Consider the following 17914-nt stretch of genomic DNA (forward strand, 5'->3'; position numbering starts at 1 on the left):
AAGTGAGCGTTCAAAAAGTTATGCTGTGCCCATTTCACTGCAAAGCAAGGCCCTCAGGAAGTAGTTTACAGTCCCCGGAACTGGAAAATATCCTCCAAGTTCCGCCAAATCGAGACGAAGTTGGTCAAAATAACGATTCGCGTAAGGCGGTCTCGGCTACTCTTTAAGATCTGAAAGTGAAGTAGGGCTATATTTCGGTCGAGAAGCTCGAAAGTGAGCGTTCAAAAAGTTTTCCTCTCTCAATTTCACTGAAAACCAAGGCCATCATGAGTTAGTTTAGAGTCCCCGGGAGTGGAAAATATCTTTTAAGTTCTGGCAACTCAAGCCGAAGTTGGTCAAAATCACGATGCGCCTAAGGCGGCCTCGGCTACTCTTTCAGTCTTAAAGTGAAGTGGGGCTCTATTTCGGCCCAGAAGCTCCAAAGTGAGCGCTGCAAAAAATTTGCTGTCTCCATTTCACTGCAAACCAAGGCCATCAGGAGTTAGTTAAAAGTCCCCGGGACTGCAATATATTTCCCAAGTTCCGCAAAATCGAGAAGACGTTGGTCAAAATCACGATGCGCGCAAGACGGTCTTGGCTAGTCTTTCAGTCTTAAAGTGAAGTGGGGCTATATTTCGGCCCAGAAGCTCAAAAGTGAGCTTCAAAAAGTTTTGCTGTATCCATTTCAATGCAAACGAAGGCCATCAGGGGTTACTGAAGAGTCTTCGGGACTGAAAAATATCCCCCCAAGTTCAGGGAAATTTAGCCGAAGTTGGTCAAAATCACGGTGGGCGTTAGGCGGTCTCGCTTACTGTTTCAGTCTTAAAGTGAAGTGAGGCTTTATTCCTGCCCAGGAGCTTGAAAGTGAGCGTTGAAAAAGTTTCCCTGTGTTTATTTGACTGCAAACCAAAGCCATCAGGAGCTAGTTTAGAGTCCCCGGGACTGGAAAATATCCCCCAACTTCTGGGAAATCGAGCCGAAGTTGGTCAAAATCACGATTTGCGTAAGGTAGTGTCGGCTACTCTTTCAGTCTTAGAGTGAAGTGGGGCTATATTTCGGGCGAGAAGCCGGAAAGTGAGCGTTCAAAAAGTTTTGCTGTGTTCACTTCACTGCAAACCAAGGCCATCAGGAGTTAGTTTAGCGTCCCCGGGACAAGAAAATATGCCCCAAGGTCCGGGAAATTGAGCCGAGGTTGGTCAAAATCACGATGCCCCTAAAGTGGTATCGGCTACTCTTTCTGTCTTAAAGTGAAGTGGGGCTATATTTCGGGCCAGAAGCCCGAAAGTGAGCGTTCAAAAAGTTTTGCTGTGTTCTTTGACTGAAAAACAAGGCCATCACGAGTTAGTTTAGCGTCCCTGGCACTGGAAAATATTCCCCAAGTTCCGGTAAATCGAGCTGAAGTTCGTCAAAATCACGATGCTCCCAAAGCGGTCTCGGCGACCCTTTCATTCCTAAAGTGAAGTGGGGCTATATTTCTGTCCAGAAGCTCGAAAGTGAGCGTTCAAAAAGTTTTGCTGTGTGCATTTCATTGCAAACCAAAGCTATCAAAAGTTAGTTTAGGGTGCCCGGGACTGGAAAATATTCCCCAAGTTCCGGGAAAGCGAGCCGAAGTTGATCAAAATCACGATGCGCGAAATGCGGTCTCGGCTACTGTTTCAGTCTTAAAGTAAAGTGTGGCTATATTTCGGCCCACAAGCTCGAAAGTGAGCGTTCAAAAAGCATTGCTGTGTCAATTTTACTTCAAAACAAGGCCATCAGGACTTAGTTTAGCGTCAAAGGAACTGGAAAATATCCCCCAAGTTCCGGGAAATCAACCCGAAGTTTGTCAAAATCACGATTCACGTAGGGCGGTCTCGGCTACTCTCTCAGTGTTAAAGTAAAGGGGAGCTATATTTTGGCCCAGAAGCTCGAAATTGAGTGTTCAAAAAGTTTTTCTGGATCCATTTTACTGCAAACCAAGGCCATCAGGAATTAGTTTAGAGTCCTCAGAACTGGAATATATCTCCTTAGTCCCGGCAAATCGAGCCGAAGTTCCTCAAAATCACGATGCACGTAAGGCGGTCTCGCCTACTCTTTCAGTCTTCAAGTGAAGTGGGGTTCTATTTCGGTCCAGAAGCTCGAAAGTATGCGTTCAAAAACTTTTTCTGTTTCCGTTTCACTGCAAACCAAGACCAGCACGAGTTACTTTAGAGTCCCCGGGACTGGAAAATATTTCGCAAGTTCCGGGAAATCTAGCCGAAGTTGATCAAAATCACGATGCGCGAAACGTGGTCTCGGCTACTGTTTCAGTCTTAAAGTAAAGTATGGCTATATTTCGGCCCACAACCTCGAAAGTGAGCCTTCAAAAAGCTTTGCTGTGTCCATTTCACTGCAAAACAAGGCCATCGGCACCTAGTTTAGCGTCCAAGGGACTGGAAAATATCCTCCAAGTTCCGGGAAATCCACCCGAAGTTTGTCAAAATCACGATGCGCGTAAGGCGGTCTCGGCTACTTTTTCAGTATTAAAGTAAAGTGGGCTATATTTCGGCCCAGAAGCTTGAAGGTGAGCGTTCAAAACGTTTTGCTGTCTCCATTTCACTGCAAACCAAGGCCATCAAGAGTTAGTTTAGAGTCCCTGGGACTGGAAAATATCCCCCAAGTTCCGGAATATCGAGCCGAAGTTGCTCAAAATCACGATGCGCGCACGCCGGTCTCGGCTACTCTTTAAGTCGTAAGTAATGTGGGACTATATTTCGGCCTAAAAGCTCGAAAGTGTTCGTTCAAAAACTTGTGCTGTGTGAATTTGACTGCAAACCATGGCCATCAGGAGTTAGTTTAGAGTCCCCAGGACTGGAAAATATTCCCCAAGTTCCAGGAAAGCGAGCAGAAGTTGCTCAAAATCACGATGCGCGTAACGTGGTCTCGGCTACTGTTTCAGTCTTAAAGTGAAGTGTGGCTATATTTAGGCCCACAAGCTCCAAAGTGAGCGTTCAAAAAGTTTTGCTGTGTCCATTTGACTGCAAACCAAGGCAATCAGGAGTTAGTTTAGAGTCCCCGGAACTGGAAAATATTCTCCAAGTTCCAGGAAATGGCGCCGAAGTTGATGAAAATTACGATACGCGTAACGGGCTCTCGGTTATTCTTTCAGTCTTAAATTTAAGTAGGGCTATATTGCGGCACTGAAGCTCGAAGGTGAGCGTTCAGAATGTTTTGCTGTGTTCATTAAACTGCAAACCAAGGTCATCGGGAGTTAGTTTAGCGTCCCCGGGACTTTAAATTATTCGCCAACTTCCGGGAAATCCAGCAAAAGTGGCCCAAAATCACGATGCGCGTAAGGCGGTCTCGGCTACTCTTTCAGTCTTAAAATTAAGGGGGGCTATATTTCGACCTAGAAGCTCGAGACCGGGCGTGCGCTAATTTTACCTGTGTCCATTTCACTGACATCTTAGGCCATCAGGAGTTAGTTTAGAGTCCTTGGCACTGGAAAATATTTCCCAAATTCTGGCATATCGAGCCAAAGTTGCTCAAAATCACGATGCGCGTAAGGCGGTCTCGGCTACTCTTTCAGTCTTAAAATGAAGTGGGGCTATATTTCGGCCGAGAAGCTCAACACCGAGCGTGCGCTCCTTTTGCCTGTGTACATATCACTGAAAACTAAGTTCATCAGGAGTTAACATAGAGTCCTCGGGACTGGAAAATATTGCCCGAATTCCGGCAAATCGAGCCAAAGATGCTCAAAATCACGACGCGCGTAAGGCGGTCTCGGCTACTCGTTTACTCCGAAAATGAAGTGGGGCTATATTTCGGTTCTACAAGCTCGACACCGAGCGTGCTCTCCTTTTACCTGTGTCCATTTCACTAAGAACTAAGTCCATCAGGAGATAGTTTAGAATCCTCGAGACTGGAAGCTATCCTCCAAGTTTCGGCAAATTGAGCCATACTTTCTTAAAATTACGATAGGCGTACGGCAGTTTCGTTTACTCTTTCAGTCTTAAAATGAACTGGGGCTACATTTCGGCCTAGAAGCTCGACACCGAGCGTGCGCTCCTGTTACCTGTGACCATTTTACTGAAACCTAAGGCCATCAAGAGTTTGGGTAGAGTCCCTGGGACTGGAAAATATCCCCCAAGTTTTGGCATATCGAGCCATAGTGGCTAAAAATTTCGATGCGCTTAAGGCGGTTTCGTGTACACTTTCAGTCTTAAAATAAAGTGGGGCTATATTTCGGCCTACAACCTGGAAACCGAGCGTGCGCTCCTTTTACCTGTGTCCATTTCACTGAAAAGCCAAGGCATTCAGGAGTTAGTTTAGAGCTTCCGGGACTGGAAAATATCCCCCAAGTCCCAGGAAATCAAGCCGAAGTTCGACAAAATTAGCATGCGCGTAAGGCGGTGCCGGCTACTTTTTCAGTCTTAAAGTGAAGTGGGGCTATATTTCGGCCCAGAAGCTCGAAAGTGAACGTTCAAAAAGTTTGGCTGTGTCCATTTCACTGAAAACCAAGGCCATCAGGAATTAGTTTAGAGTGCCCGGGACTGGCAATTATCTCCCAAGTTCCGGGAAATCGAGCCGAAGTAGCCCAAAATCACGATGCGCGTAAGGCGGTCACGGCTAGTCTTTCAGTCTTAAAGTGAAGTAGGGCTATGCTTCGGCCCAGAAGCTCGAAAGTGAACGTTCAAAAAGTTGTGCTTTGTCCATTTCACTGCAAACCGAGGAAATCAGGAGTTAGTTTAGAGTCCCCGGTACCGGAAAATATCCCCCATTTCCCGGGTAATCGAGCCAAAATTCGTCAAAATCACGACGCGCGTAAGGCGGTCCGGGTTACTGTTTCATTCTTAAAGTGAACTAGGGCAATATTTCTCCCCAGAAGCTCGAAAGTGAGCGTTCAAAAAGTTGTGCTGTGTCCATTTCACTCCAGAGCAAGGCCATCAGGAGTTACTTTAGAGTCCGCGGGACTGAAAAATATCCCCCAAGTTCCGGGAAATCGAGCCGAAGTTGGTCAAAATTACGATGGGCGTAAGGCGGTCTCGGCTACTCTTTCACACTTAAAGTGAAGTGGAGCTATATTTCGGCCCAGAAGCTGAAAAGTGAGCGTTCAAAAAGTTTTGCTGTGTCCATTTTACTGCAGACCAAGGACGTCGGGGGTCAGTTTAGAGTCCCCGGGACTGGAAAATATCCCGCAAGTTCCGGGAAATTTAACCGAAGTTGCTCAAAATCACGACGCGCGTACGGCGGTCTCGGCTACTCTTTCAGTCTTAAAGTGAATTGGGGCAATATTTCGGCCCAGAAGCTCGAAACTCAGTGTTTAAAAAGTTTTGCTGTGTCCATTTCACTGCAAAACAAGGCCATCACGACTTAGTTTAGCGTCAAAGGAACTGGAAATATCCCCCAAGTTACGGGAAATCCACCCGAATTTACTCAAAATCGCGATCCGCTTATGGGGGTCTCGGCTACTCTTTCAGTGTTAAGGTAAAGTGGGCTTAGATTTAACTCCAGAAGCTCGAAAGTAAGGGTTCAAAAATTTTTCTATTTCACTCACATCTTAGACAATCAGGAGTGAGTTTAGAGACTTTGGGACTGGAAAATATCTCCCAAGTTTCGCCAGATCGATTCGAAGATCCTCAAAATCACAATGCGCGTAAGGCGCTCCCGCCAACTCTTTCAGTCTTGAAAAGAAGTAGGGCTATATTTCGGCCAGCAAGCTCGAAAGTGCGCGTTCAAAAAGTATTCCTGTGTCCATTTCACATGAAACCAAGGCCATCAGGAGTTAGTTTAGAGTCCCCGGGACTGGAAAATATCCCCCTATTTGCGGGAAATCCAGCCGAAGTATCCCAAAATCACGATGCACGTAAGGCGGTCTCGGCTACTCTTTCAGTCTTAAAGTTAAGTGGGGCTATATTTCGAGCCATAAGCTCGAAAGTGAGCGTTCAAAAAGTTTTGCTGTGTCCACTTAACTACAAACTAAGGCCATCGGAAGTTAGTTTAGCTTCCCCGGGAATTGAAAATATTCGCCAACTTCCGGCAAATCGAGCCGAAGTTGGTCAAAATTACGATGCGCGTAAGGCGGTCTCGGCTACTCTTTCAGTCTTAAAGTGAAGTAGGGTTATATTTCGGCCGAGAAGCTTGAAAGTGAGCGTTCAAAAAAATTTGCTTTGTCCATTTCACTGCAAACCAAGGCCATCAGGAGTTAGGTTAGAGCTCCCGGGACTGGAATATATCCCCGAAGTTGCGGGAAGTCGAACGGAAGTTGGTCAAAACCACGATGCGCGTAAGACAGTCTCGGCTACTCTTTCAGTCTTAAAGTAAAGTGGGGCTATATTTCGGCCCAGAAGGTCGAAAGTGAACCTTTAAAAAGTTACGCTTTGTGCATTTAACTGCAAACCAAGGACAACAGGAGTTAGTTTAAAGTCCCCCGGACTGGAAAACATCCCCCAAGTTCCGGGAGATTGAGCTTAACTGGGTCAAAATCACGATGCTCGTAAGGAGGTCTCGAATACTATTTCAGTCTTAAAGTGAAGTACGGTTGTATTTCGGCCCAGAAGCTCGAAACTGAGCGTTCAAAAAGTTTTCCTGCGTCCATTTCACATCAAACCAAGGCCATCAGGAGTTAGTTTAGAGTCCCCGGGACTTGAAAATATCGCCAAACTTCTAGAAAATCGAGCGGAAGTTGCTCAAAATCACGATGCGCGTAACGCGGTCTCGCCTACTCTTTAAGTCTTAAAGTGAAGTGGGGCTATATTTCATCCCAGAAGCTCGAAAACAACCGTTCAAAAAGTGGTACTTTGTTCATTTCACTGCAAACCAAGGCCATCAGCAGTTAGTTTAGACTGCTCGGGACTGGAAAATATCGCCCAAGTTCGGGGATATCGAGCCGATTTTGTCAAAATCACGATGCGCGTGAGGCGGTCTCGGCTACTCTTTGATTCTTAAAGTGAACTGGGGCTATATTTCGGCCGAGAGGCTAGAAAGTGAAAATTCAAAAAGTTTTGCTGTGTCCATTTCACTGCAAACCAAGGCCATCAGCAGTTAGTTTAGACTCCTCGGGACTGGAAAATATCGCCCAAGTTCGGGGAAATCGAGCCGAATTTTGTCAAAATCACGATGCGCGTAAAGCGGTCTCAGTAGTAGAGCACGTTAATAGGGGCCGTAACCAATCAGGAGGCGATGCATATCATTAAAAAAGGCTGTCGACCAATCAGAGGGCAGTATTTTCGATTTGCATAAACAAGATGGCGTCCAGGGGGGTCAAACATGGCGCCCATGCCCAAATAAGGGCAACATGTCCAAATAAGGCGATATACAGGAAGTGAGTTTTAACAATTGATTTTTATTGATTTTTACAGGAAGTTACATGGGTGTGTATCCGTATGGAAACGATTTGAAAGTGTTCGTGTCTACGACGCGTTTGTCGAAGACGAGTCCGTAGCGTTTGGTGCGTGTGATGACCTTGAGATGTTTGGTGGCTGGGTTTCTGTAGAAGAAGTTGGGGTTGACGACGGGGATGTTGCGTCGTCCACCGTCCTCGAGAGGTTGTTCGAGTTCGTCGAGGAGATTTTGTTTCATGACGTCATAGTTGAGTTGCCTGGATCCTCGTACATTGAGGGAGAAGCCACGCACCTTACAGCACACTTTTCCATTTTTTGTCTTGTACCCGTAATTCTTGGGTCCTGCTGAGGTGAAATCGATGATGTAATCACCGTCGTCCAATTCGTTAGTCATCTCTCCGAGGTAATCGCCTAGCGGAACGTCGGCTTGACCTGGTTTGTGCGAGTAGATGACGGAATCGGTGTCAAAGTAGAGAACTTGTTGCTTTAACAGTTCCAGGTAGCTGTATAATTTGAGCCGAGCCCAGCAGGTGGTGAAAGCGGCGACGAAGATGTTGATTCGTCCGTTATCGGGTTGGTTGTCTTCGAGCTCGGCGTAGACGACCTCTAGGGCTTCGTCGTTGGCGATTCTGACTTGTTTTATGTCGTTGAAGTGATTGGAAACGAGATCAAAGAGTTGTGCTGCGGTGTAGACGACTTGGGTGGTGGGTTTGTGTAGGTTTTCGCCGAACTTGCCCCAGAAGGAGTTGAGCATGAGTTTGGCGGTGGCTTTGCGTCCGGGATTTTTCTGGATCATGGCCGGATCGAGAGCGATGCCTTCTTTCTGGCGGTATTGTTGCACGTACCGTGTCTTGTCTTGAGGGGTGTGACACCAGCTCGGGTAGCCGGAGGATTCCTGTTTGATTTTTAGCCAGGTGTTCACGTAATCGGCAAAGAGTCCTCTACGGCGTTGTTCTGGCGGGAAATGGTAGACTTCGTGGATCTTGATGAGCGTGTATCCCATGGCAACGGCTTTCTCGATTTCGGGGGTGCACCAGGTCCCTCGTAGCGTGCGTTGCTCGGACGTGTGAGGGCAACGAGGCGATTTCTCAAGGAGGGGTTTGGTCATTTCGTCTTCCACGCACGATCGGCAGAGTGGGAAGGTGAGTTTACCCCTGTGCCGAAAAGGTAGAACGGGATGGTAAAGTTCGTGAGGTGGTAGTATGTCCACTTTGGCCATGCCGAAGTAGTAATGGATGTCTTGATCGTCGGGGTTGACGATGATTTGTGGGTGTCCTACGGGGTAGTCGCTTCCCTTGTTGACCCAGGGGTAGAGCGACGTCACGTCGACGTACTTGATTTGTTCTCCTCGAGCCCCGTCGGCCACGTGATGCAGTTTGACGGCGTTCGTGCGCCCTCCGAAGAAAGCTTCTCGGGGTTCGAGCGGTTTGACGATTTCGAACGTGTCTAGAAACTGGCTGAGATCAGGGTCGGTTTTGACTTCTAGGTTCCAGTCGCATTCCCACTTGACGCAAAGCTGGTAACCTTGGCGACTGAGAAGGTCGTGTTTGCGGAGTGTGGCCTCGTAGACTTCCTGCATGGTGCGATCGGCGTGACAGATGGGATATCGGTCTCGATGGGTCGGGAAACAGCGAGGACATCCGTGCCATAGACATCCGTGGAATTCGTAGACGGTTCGAGTGGTCGGATCGTATCCGTCCACGAGATGACCGGCTAGTCGGACTTCACCCCCGTTTCGCACCGTAAGGATACGATCGCCTTGACCCGTGCGTTGCAACGAGTGTTCTTGCCAGGCTAGCCATTTCAGGGCTTCGACGGACTGATTGGATCGGGCCCCGTGCCATCCTCGCGGGGGTCTGGAGGCGATGGTGTTGATCGGGACGAGTTTCTTGCGCCAGAATCGGTTGCAGGCGGAGGCGATGGTGACGCATTTCTCCATGGGATCAAAGTCGGCTTTTTGTTTGAATTCTTGCCGGAACTTTTGACAGCCCGCTTTGAGGAGTTTGACGTCCGACTCGCAGTAGGCTTCCATTTCTTCCCTTAGTACGAAATGGTAGTCGTTGTCGACTTTCTCTTGGTACCACTGTTCGAACTCGGCTTTCTTTTTGGCGGACATGCCGTCGGGATCGTACATGTCTCGCGGTGGCATGGGACCTTCGTACGCTTGGTTTTCTAGGGTGTTGAATTTGTGCGGGAAGAATCCTTTGCGCAGTTCCTGGATTCCGAAGGTGGCGGGAAAGTTGGCCAGCGGGAACGGGAGAAAGCAGAGGGAATCTTTGAAAGTCAGTCTGTCGGATTTTAGGGACAGTATCTTGGTGCCGACGGTGATTTGGCCAGTGACTTCTCGATGGGTGGCGTAACAGTGTTGCAGGATGAACATCCCGTCGTAGCCTTTGAGATTGTGAAAGAGGACGATGACGTTCCGTTCGTCATTGTCGTGGTCGACGGCGAGGGATTCGAGTTGGTCGAACATGTCGGCGGTGCAGTTGGGCCCGTAGAAGGAGTAGCATATCTCATTTTCGTCGTCCTCCAGGCAGAGTAGAATGGGGGTCTGATTCCCTTCGGCGTCGGTGATGGCTTCGAAGTCGCAGTACACTTCAAGGGGCGGATCTCTGTCTACCAAGACGCTCGTGTCTGGATCGTCGGGACCGGATTCTTCGAAGGGTCGACCGTTGACTTTGTCGCGGGGGACGAGTTTCTTTTTGGGCTCGTCTTCGTCTTCGGGGAGGCGTTGGATGTAACAACGGTGCGTCGGCAGATGGACTTGTTTTTCGCAGATGCTGCATTCGCCCCATTCGCACTTGTGATCGGGGGAACGACGACTACCTCCTCGTCCTGTCCTGCGTTTACATTCGTAGACTTGGCAACACTTCTCACACTTTTTGTGAGTGTCGCAGATGGAGGGGATGCTGAGACTCCGCCGTTGCAAGTGGTCGTTGTAGCATCGGTCACCGAAGAATTGTCTGTGACACAATCGGCAGATCTCGGTGGGTTCGGGAAACTTGCCTGGCGCTAGGGGTCGTTTTTTCTCGATGAAATCGGGACAGTCCTTTCGTTTGCAGGCGGGACACCATTGACCGAGGCAGGGATGATTTTTAAAGTCGTCGTGATCGTAGCCTCGATTGCATTCGTCGCAGAAGTAGGATTTGCCGAGGAATCCCTTGAACGAATTGCATCCGTCGTAGTGATCGCCTTCTTTGACGAGACGAATGATCTTGGTCGAGGGTTCGGGTCCCGCGTAGATGATCATGTGGGGTGGGTCGATGGACATGACTTTGAGCTGGTAGCCAGGTAAGGCGGCCTGAAACTTTTGCAGTTCGGGAATGCCACAGGGTCCTTCGGGAACGTTGGCTCGACGGTGGAGGTCTTGGGCCAATCGCTCTTGGACGGGTCGTCCCTGTTTAAGATTGTGGTAATCTTGGTCACGCGAATTCTCGTTCGCGTCTACCCAGGCTTTCATGGTGACGATGGCTCGGGCGCAGCAGAGAGTGTCTTTGTTTTGGATGGTCACGCGCGACCGTTTGACGATTCCCCGCACGGCGGCGCAACTCGGTTTGTATCGTTTTTTTCCACTGCCACGACCTGGGGTACGTATGAAAGTGGTTTCCATGGTAAACGTGTCGTCGGGGGTGAATTCTTCGTTGGAGTTGAGTTTGGCCGCGAGAGACTGGAGATAAGTGTTTAGTCTTTCACTCCCTTCTTCGAATTCGCGCACGGTGAAGGTGGTGGACTGAAAGGCGTGCGTGAAGGCACGGGACTGCATGGTGAAATGGACCGTGGAGTCGGGTGTCAGGGTAGGATCCTGAGCGATTTGTTGCTCGATGGATCGTTGAAGGGCTAGAGTCAATTCTTGACCTAGATTCTCCCCGCGAGTCACGTCTCTGTGTTGTCTGAGCGTGGCTTCGAATCGTTGTTTGTTGAGGACGTTTCTCCAGTGACGTCGAGCGCCTATGGGTCTTAATTCGAATTCTAGAGGTGGTCTTGCACCAGCTCCGGTTTGGATCATCACTCGGTCGTCGAAGGGGAAGGCTTCGTCGTAGGTTCGTCTGTTCTGTAAAAGACAATGAACACAACGTTTTTTATTGGTCAGTTTTTTATTGTCAGGTCTCCAAAACGTCTCCAAAACGTCTCAGATAACGTCGCTTTTTATTTTCTAAGCCATAGAACGCGTTCCTGAAACCATTTCCTAGATAGAAACTCATTTTCTCGCCACGCTTGTTGATACATTGTCCAAAGAAAATCTGTACATAAAGACATGCAAAGAAAGACAGTTGAGGAAAACCTTGACCTATACTATGTTTCCACAGCTGTATTTTTATGTGTCCATATCCCCATCGTCTTTTCAGTTCAGCATAATCTAAGATTCTTTTGTGAAGCTTGTTCAATAGTCTATCGTTCCTTCGATCGCGTATGCATTGCCAAGTTGCTAAGTCAAGCACGTAACACTTTAGTTGTTCCGGTAGCCAATCCCAGTAACTCTATGAAAAGAAGGTGTAACAAAGATGATGGGAGAGTTGGTGCAGGGTGCATGTTATACTCAGTTTGTGAACGTTATACTCACTGCTTCATATTGATCCATCAGTTGGTTCATCTCTTCATCGGTCACTGCTTCATATTGATCCATCAGTTGGTTCATCTCCTCGTCGGTCAGCTCCTGTGCCATGGTTTCTTCTTTCCAGCGCTCGATACAAGTTCAAAACTCAGAGTGACTCGAACGGTTCGAACCGATCTTTTTTATACCTACGGTGAAACGGGGTCCAGTCTCCGACCGAGTGGGGGTATAGGGGGTATAGGGGGGTAACCCCCACTCGACCCGCCCCAGTCTCCGACTGAGAGAGGTATAGGGGGTAACCCTCACTCGACCCGCCCCAGTCTCCGACTGAGAGAGGTATAGGGGTAACTCCCACTCGACCCGCCCCAGTCTCCGACTGAGAGAGGTATAGGGGGTAACCCTCACTCGACCCGCCCCCAGTCTCCGACTGAGAGAGGTATAGGGGTAACCCCCACTCAACCCGCCCCCAGTCTCCGACTGAGAGAGGTATAGGGGGTAATCCCACTCAACCCGCCCCCAGTCTCCGACTGAGAGAGGTATAGGGGGTAATCCCCACTCAACCCGCCCCCAGTCTCCGACCGAGTGGGGGTATACCCCCCTATCCCCTGGGTCTGGTTAACACGTGACTTGGTTGGGCAGATCTTTATAAGGCGAATCCGCGCCGTCCCCGATCTTCACATGACTAGTTTCACGTGGAATGCTTCAATGTGGCTTACATGACGACGACATTGCGAAATCACTCAAGTCAAGTCAAGTCAAGTCAAGTCAAGTGCATCATTTCAACGTCCTAAAGGTATTTAAAGTAAATACGAATGTAATTTTACGGTTAGCAAGAAATTTGAAGTAAATACGAATGTAATTTTACGGTTAGCAAGAAATTAGAAGCGAAAATTTTAGGTAAGTGAGCTTGCATGACCTTCGCCATGTGCTACTCAAATTCAAATTCAAATTCAAATTCCCTTCGGACCGCCGTTTTTCCGTTTGCAATCTCAAATAATTCTTGAATTATGTGTCTTGAATCGTTTTTGGGATCGTAGAGCTCAGGAACTTTGGAAAAAAGCTTCGTTTTGTTGAGTAAACACACTTTTCGAAAAGACGCGTAACTCGATTCGAGTTAATATTCAACTGGCTGTTGCCATGGTGACGGAAATGCGAGATTTTTTTTTTTTTTGTGATTTTTTTTTAGATTACCAAACGTGTAAAAAGAAATGTGAATTAAAAATGGGCGGGGCGAGGTTTCGATCCTCGGACCTCTGAGTTATGAGCCCAACGCGCTTCCACTGCGCCACCCTGCCTTTATTAGAAATAAAAAAATCGGAGTGTGTGTTTTTTTTTTTTTTTGTGAAGTTTAATTTATTTAAATTGTTTAAAAATTACTGCTAGCTTCCATGAAGGAAAACTTTTTTTCTAGAGAGTATTTTTATGCTCTTTTAAATGAGATATAGTAGATTATTCTCCTGTAAATATTTGCTGAGATATTAATGAATAATCTTATGACCTTTTCCACACCCATTTTAGAACTTGTATTGACCGTCAATTACGAAAGACCATGCCTGCCAGCTCCACCGAAGCGTTAAAACGAAAGAGAGTGAAAACAAGAGAGATTGTAAGAGAGTGGAAAAAGAAGAATCCTGAGAAAGTTCGAGAACAGAAGAGACGATATCGTGCTCGACGCAAGGACAAGACAAGTATGTACGACATGGCGCGCGATGCACTAAATCGTTGGGAAGGGAAGGGCAACACGCACGATCGGGATGAGATTCTTCAGAGTCTGTTTAGAGCCCGTATTGTGTTGATCGATTTCAGGCCCACCGCAAAAACCCCAGGGCGGAGTAAGAGGAACCCAGAAAGAGCTAGAGAGTACAAAAGAGAGTGGAGGAGGAAAAACCCCGACAAAGTTCGAGAGTACAAACGAGAGTGGAGGAGGAAAAACCCAGAAAAAGCTCGAGAACAAGAAAGAAGACGTTGGGACCGACGCAAGGACAAGAGGCGTGAGGTGAGGAATGAGGATATGTATGATCCGGATGAAATTCTTAGAGGTTTGTTTCCGGGTTGCTCGATAACATCATCATCATCATCATCATCATCCATCACCACGACCACTTCTAATGAAAGCGCCATCACCTACGCCTCCACCACGACCGCCGCCGATAAGAGCACAAACACCACTACTGCAACACTACCAGCATCACCCCCACCGCAACGCCGTGGGAGACGATTGTCTTATTCCTCCTCCTCCTCTGACTCTGACTCTGAGCCTGATGAAGGGTTGGTGGCAGAGTTGGAACGCGCGTTAGCGGAACCAGAAGACCCTCCACCGAAACGTCGTGGGAGACGATTGTCTTATTCCTCCTCCTCCTATGCCTCCAACCCTTCATCAGGCTCAGAGTCAGAGTCAGAGTCAGAAGACCCTGTAAAACGGAGACTTTCCGAAATCAGAAAAAATAGAAAAAAGGCAGAAGAAAATAGAGTGACTCAAATGCAGGAAAGACGGAAACGAATACGAAAAGAACAGGAAATGGAAGAGAGGATCGTAGAAGTGGCTAGGGAGCTGGATCAGATGACATCCATGCTTCACGACATGGGTAGATGGTTCGCGCAGTTCGAGCGCGAAGACACAGTAGAGCAGAACTTGTGTCATCTCCCAGTCTCCAACGACTTTATGGATCAATTGGAACGTTATTTATTTTCGTCTTAAAGAAAAAAAGAGACTCTTTTTTGAAAAACAACAAAGCGTGTGTAACTTTTAATTACAACAACAATAAAAGGTTTTACAATTTCCAACGTTTCTTGGTTTGCATGATTTTCTTAACAATGCGTTCTGTCATGGTTTTACGTCCGGGTAATTTGTCGATGGCCTGGATCATCTTAGTGTCGGCATCCCATTTGTCCTGTAAGTTCTTGGCCCTGGAATAGTCAATGTCGTGTTGTTTGGCCAGTCGGTCCAGACGGTTGATCCCGGGGTCTCCACGCGCCAGACGTTTCTTCAGTTTGGTACCAGGTCCCATGTACTGATAACCGGGCCAATGAAACTCGATCCCAGTCTTGGCCAACCATTTTTGGATGTCGATCCCATACCCTCGTTGGCGACGGCGACGTCGGGTACTTCTCCTCGGGGGTGGAGGTGCCTTTTTCCTCTTCTTAATCCGAGTCATAGTCCAGTCCCCTTCTCCAGGGGTCTTCGAAATCTTCCCACCCTGCTTGTAACTTTTCTGCGGCTGACGGTTTGACCTTCTTGTACTTCTTTGCCTTGCCTTTGGGACTGTAACCACCGTCGTCGTAGTCGATACCGAGTGATTTCAGTACACGTCTGGCTCTATCGGAGATGGGTGCTTTTTTCTTGGACGATAGGGGAGTTTTACCTAGCGTGACCTGTTCGAATGGACTGAAGGGTTTGGGGGTTTTCTTCTCCTTTTTAAAACCTGACGTGGAGGGTATGGGGGTTTTCAGCTCCTTTTTCAGTCCTGTCGTAGAAAGGGGTTGTGGTGGGATGATCACGGGGGCTGCGGCTGGTTGGTTGACTCCCTTGAGGATCTGTTTCAACAGAGTTTCGACGGGTGCGTCGACCATGCCTTCGGGTTCTGTCGTTCCCTGGTACGAGATGGGACCGCTTTTACCCGTCCGTATACGTTTCACCAGTTTCCCTTCCTCGGAGGCGATGGGTTTGGTCATCTTGACGGCCATGCTGTCGGGGATGCGTTTGTCGTTCAGGATGAGATGTTCTTCGGCGGCCAGATGTCCGGCTTTGTTCAACAAGGCATTCTGGCTGATCTTCCCCTTGTAATAATCTTGCAGACGATTGAATTCTTGAACGGGCACCATCATGACTTCGTTCATACCTTCTGACTCAAGGTCGTGTCAGGAAACTCGGACAATTCTCTCAAGGCCGTCTCGTAACAGTCTTGCCAGTACCGTATGGATTCGTCTTTCTTTTCCAACTCGAGTTCGAGACTTCGAACGGTTCGCTTGCCTTTACCGCACTCCCTGCACAACTCGATGCACCCACCGGGCGGCGTGGTATCTCGTTTCGTTTGACAGGTTTGGCAGAAGTCACCGAACTTTAAAGCCATGTATTCTTGATACAGGTCGTGGTACCTCTTGTTCAAGTACTCGTACGAGTCTTTCCATCGGGCTTCGCGACGATTGGCGTCTTGCAACAACTGCACGAGTTTAGGAATGGTATTGTGGGACTCGTCTTCTCTCGGCGGGAAATTGGGTATGACGTCGATCCCCTCCAGCGGGTAACCGTCCTCACTGCGTCCTTTCACCGTACACAACATGCTTTGAAACAACCGTGCAAACCGCTCCAGAACCCCGCTCCGTTTTGGGTGAGGAGATGTTCTCTTCGACGCTAGAGAGAGTTTTTGCGTCTACCCACTTCGCGCAGAACCTTTTTATGTCTTTTCAGTTTCCCATAAGTCGTTGCGTTGATGGGGATCCTCTTTTTCAGCAAATTGAGAACCATCTCGCTGATGGCGTTGATCTGATCTTTGTCGGCGATTTGTAACATCCGTTGACGTTTGTTCCGATTGGCTTCTTTCAGGACGCGCGTCAGGAAAGGACGTTGTCGTCGTAACCGCTTCATCGTGGACTTATGCGTACGAGCGGATTGGTGTACTCTTTTTATCGCTTTCCTCGACGCCTGAAGGCCGTTTGAAATGGTATCCTGCGTAAGACTCCTTCGATCTTTCCCCTGTTCTTATGGATATGTTTGTCCATTAAACCGAAGGGTCCAGCCAAAGAACCCAAACCCGCTGCTCTCATCATACTCGCCAAATCACCCCCTTTCTGTCTCCTTCTTCGTCTCCTCTTCCTCCGTGCTCGCATGGTGTCGAGTGAGGTGTACGACGGCTAGTCTCGTCCTTTTATTTTCACATGATGGAGCATCGGAACTCTTCGCCCTTGTGTGGAATTTTTTCACCTCGTCTCATTCGTTCCTGCATCCTTTTGGTATGCGCCCGTTCTTGTTTGGCTCTCAGGCTTTCTATGCCTTTGGTGATACCCCAAGCCGCCTTGGGTAAACCCGCCACCACAGTGCCGATCCCTTCTCCCCTTTGGTACCGTCTTCTTTTAGTGGTTTTAGCGGTTTTACGCCTTCTCGAAGACGCTTTCTTTCTCCTCGACCTCTTGGGCATGTTGGTTCTGAATGAAGAGGATGCCCGAGATGTCATTTTTTATAGCGGCACGTGCCTTAATCGTAGGGCGTAGTCTCGAACGTATCGGTTGTACGTGGGAGATGTAAAATCCGTCACCACGTCGTCCAACGTTTGCATCTTGGTCAAAAACCCATCCAATTCCTCCACGCCACCCAAAGCGTAGTTCCTGAGTTCTGTCAGCGTCTTTTCGTACGTCGTGTAAGCGAATTGGGCCATGTCCATCTTGAACGAATACTTCTTGAAATCGTTCCATCCTTTCAGTAAGGTGGCGAAAGCCGTCAATCCTACCACCGTGTACCCATCTTTCCACACGGATCCCAAGACGATACTCACGGCCACCGTCAGTAAGGCCAGTCCGTTGAGAATGGCGTTACACAACTTGTAGTAACCGAACATCTGCCTTCGACACCACCAATACTTGTGGTAGAAAGCGTACAAGACGTCCAAACGTTTCAGGGAATCCAAATCCACCACGGTGTTGAAAGGTTCATCCAATAAACAGACCGAAGTACTCATGACTCTTCTCTAACCAGTGCCAAACGTAGTCTGACTTTCTGTCGGGACGTTCGATCCTTTTAGCTTGTTGCTTGTATTCCCAGATCTCGTCCTTGAAGGCGGTTTCTACGGATTGGTTCAGGATGTCCTGGACCTGTCGGTAACTGTCGCACTCGTCCGCGATCCGTTTCCTGTCTTCGTGATCCATGCTGGTCGCATCCCAGTAAGAGCGAGAGCATCGACATAGATGCAAAAAGTAGGGGAACCACTCGACTTCACTCCTCAACATCTTGATTCGAATGGTTTTTCATCGACGAGGGGGTCGTCTTTTCTTAAGTCTCACGAGTCTTCGGATCCCTCGACCCACGCCCACTCCCACACCACCAATGGCAGCTGCGGTTCCAGCTCGGATGCCTGTTTTCACGGCGCGA

General features: G+C 48.3%; 2 protein-coding genes across 2 annotated transcripts; one reads left to right on the forward strand and one right to left on the reverse strand.

Annotated features, from left to right (window-relative positions):
* Positions 1–13379: 13379 nt before the first annotated feature.
* LOC149109945 (uncharacterized) lies at positions 13380–14616 on the forward strand. The gene has a single exon (XM_089291810.1). It carries the CDS (start codon positions 13382–13384, stop codon positions 14528–14530), a length of 1149 nt encoding a protein of 382 aa, XP_089147936.1. The 5' UTR covers positions 13380–13381; the 3' UTR covers positions 14531–14616.
* Positions 14617–16710: 2094 nt separating this feature from the next.
* On the reverse strand, positions 16711–17863 carry LOC149109946 (uncharacterized). Its single transcript, XM_089291813.1, has one exon. It carries the CDS (start codon positions 17502–17504, stop codon positions 17007–17009), a length of 498 nt encoding a protein of 165 aa, XP_089147939.1. The 5' UTR covers positions 17505–17863; the 3' UTR covers positions 16711–17006.
* Positions 17864–17914: the final 51 nt, after the last annotated feature.

The sequence above is a fragment of the Orbicella faveolata genome, unplaced genomic scaffold (assembly GCF_042242905.1).
Source record: "Orbicella faveolata isolate gen_17 unplaced genomic scaffold, um_ofav_v1 contig_24, whole genome shotgun sequence".
NCBI classification, from domain to species: domain Eukaryota; kingdom Metazoa; phylum Cnidaria; class Anthozoa; order Scleractinia; family Merulinidae; genus Orbicella; species Orbicella faveolata.

Excerpts from the sequence above, each read along its gene's own strand:
- LOC149109945 (XM_089291810.1), top strand. The coding sequence starts at position 13,382 with ATGCCTGCCAGCTCCACCGAAGCGTTAAAACGAAAGAGAGTGAAAACA.
- LOC149109946 (XM_089291813.1), bottom strand. The coding sequence starts at position 17,504 with ATGAGTACTTCGGTCTGTTTATTGGATGAACCTTTCAACACCGTGGTG.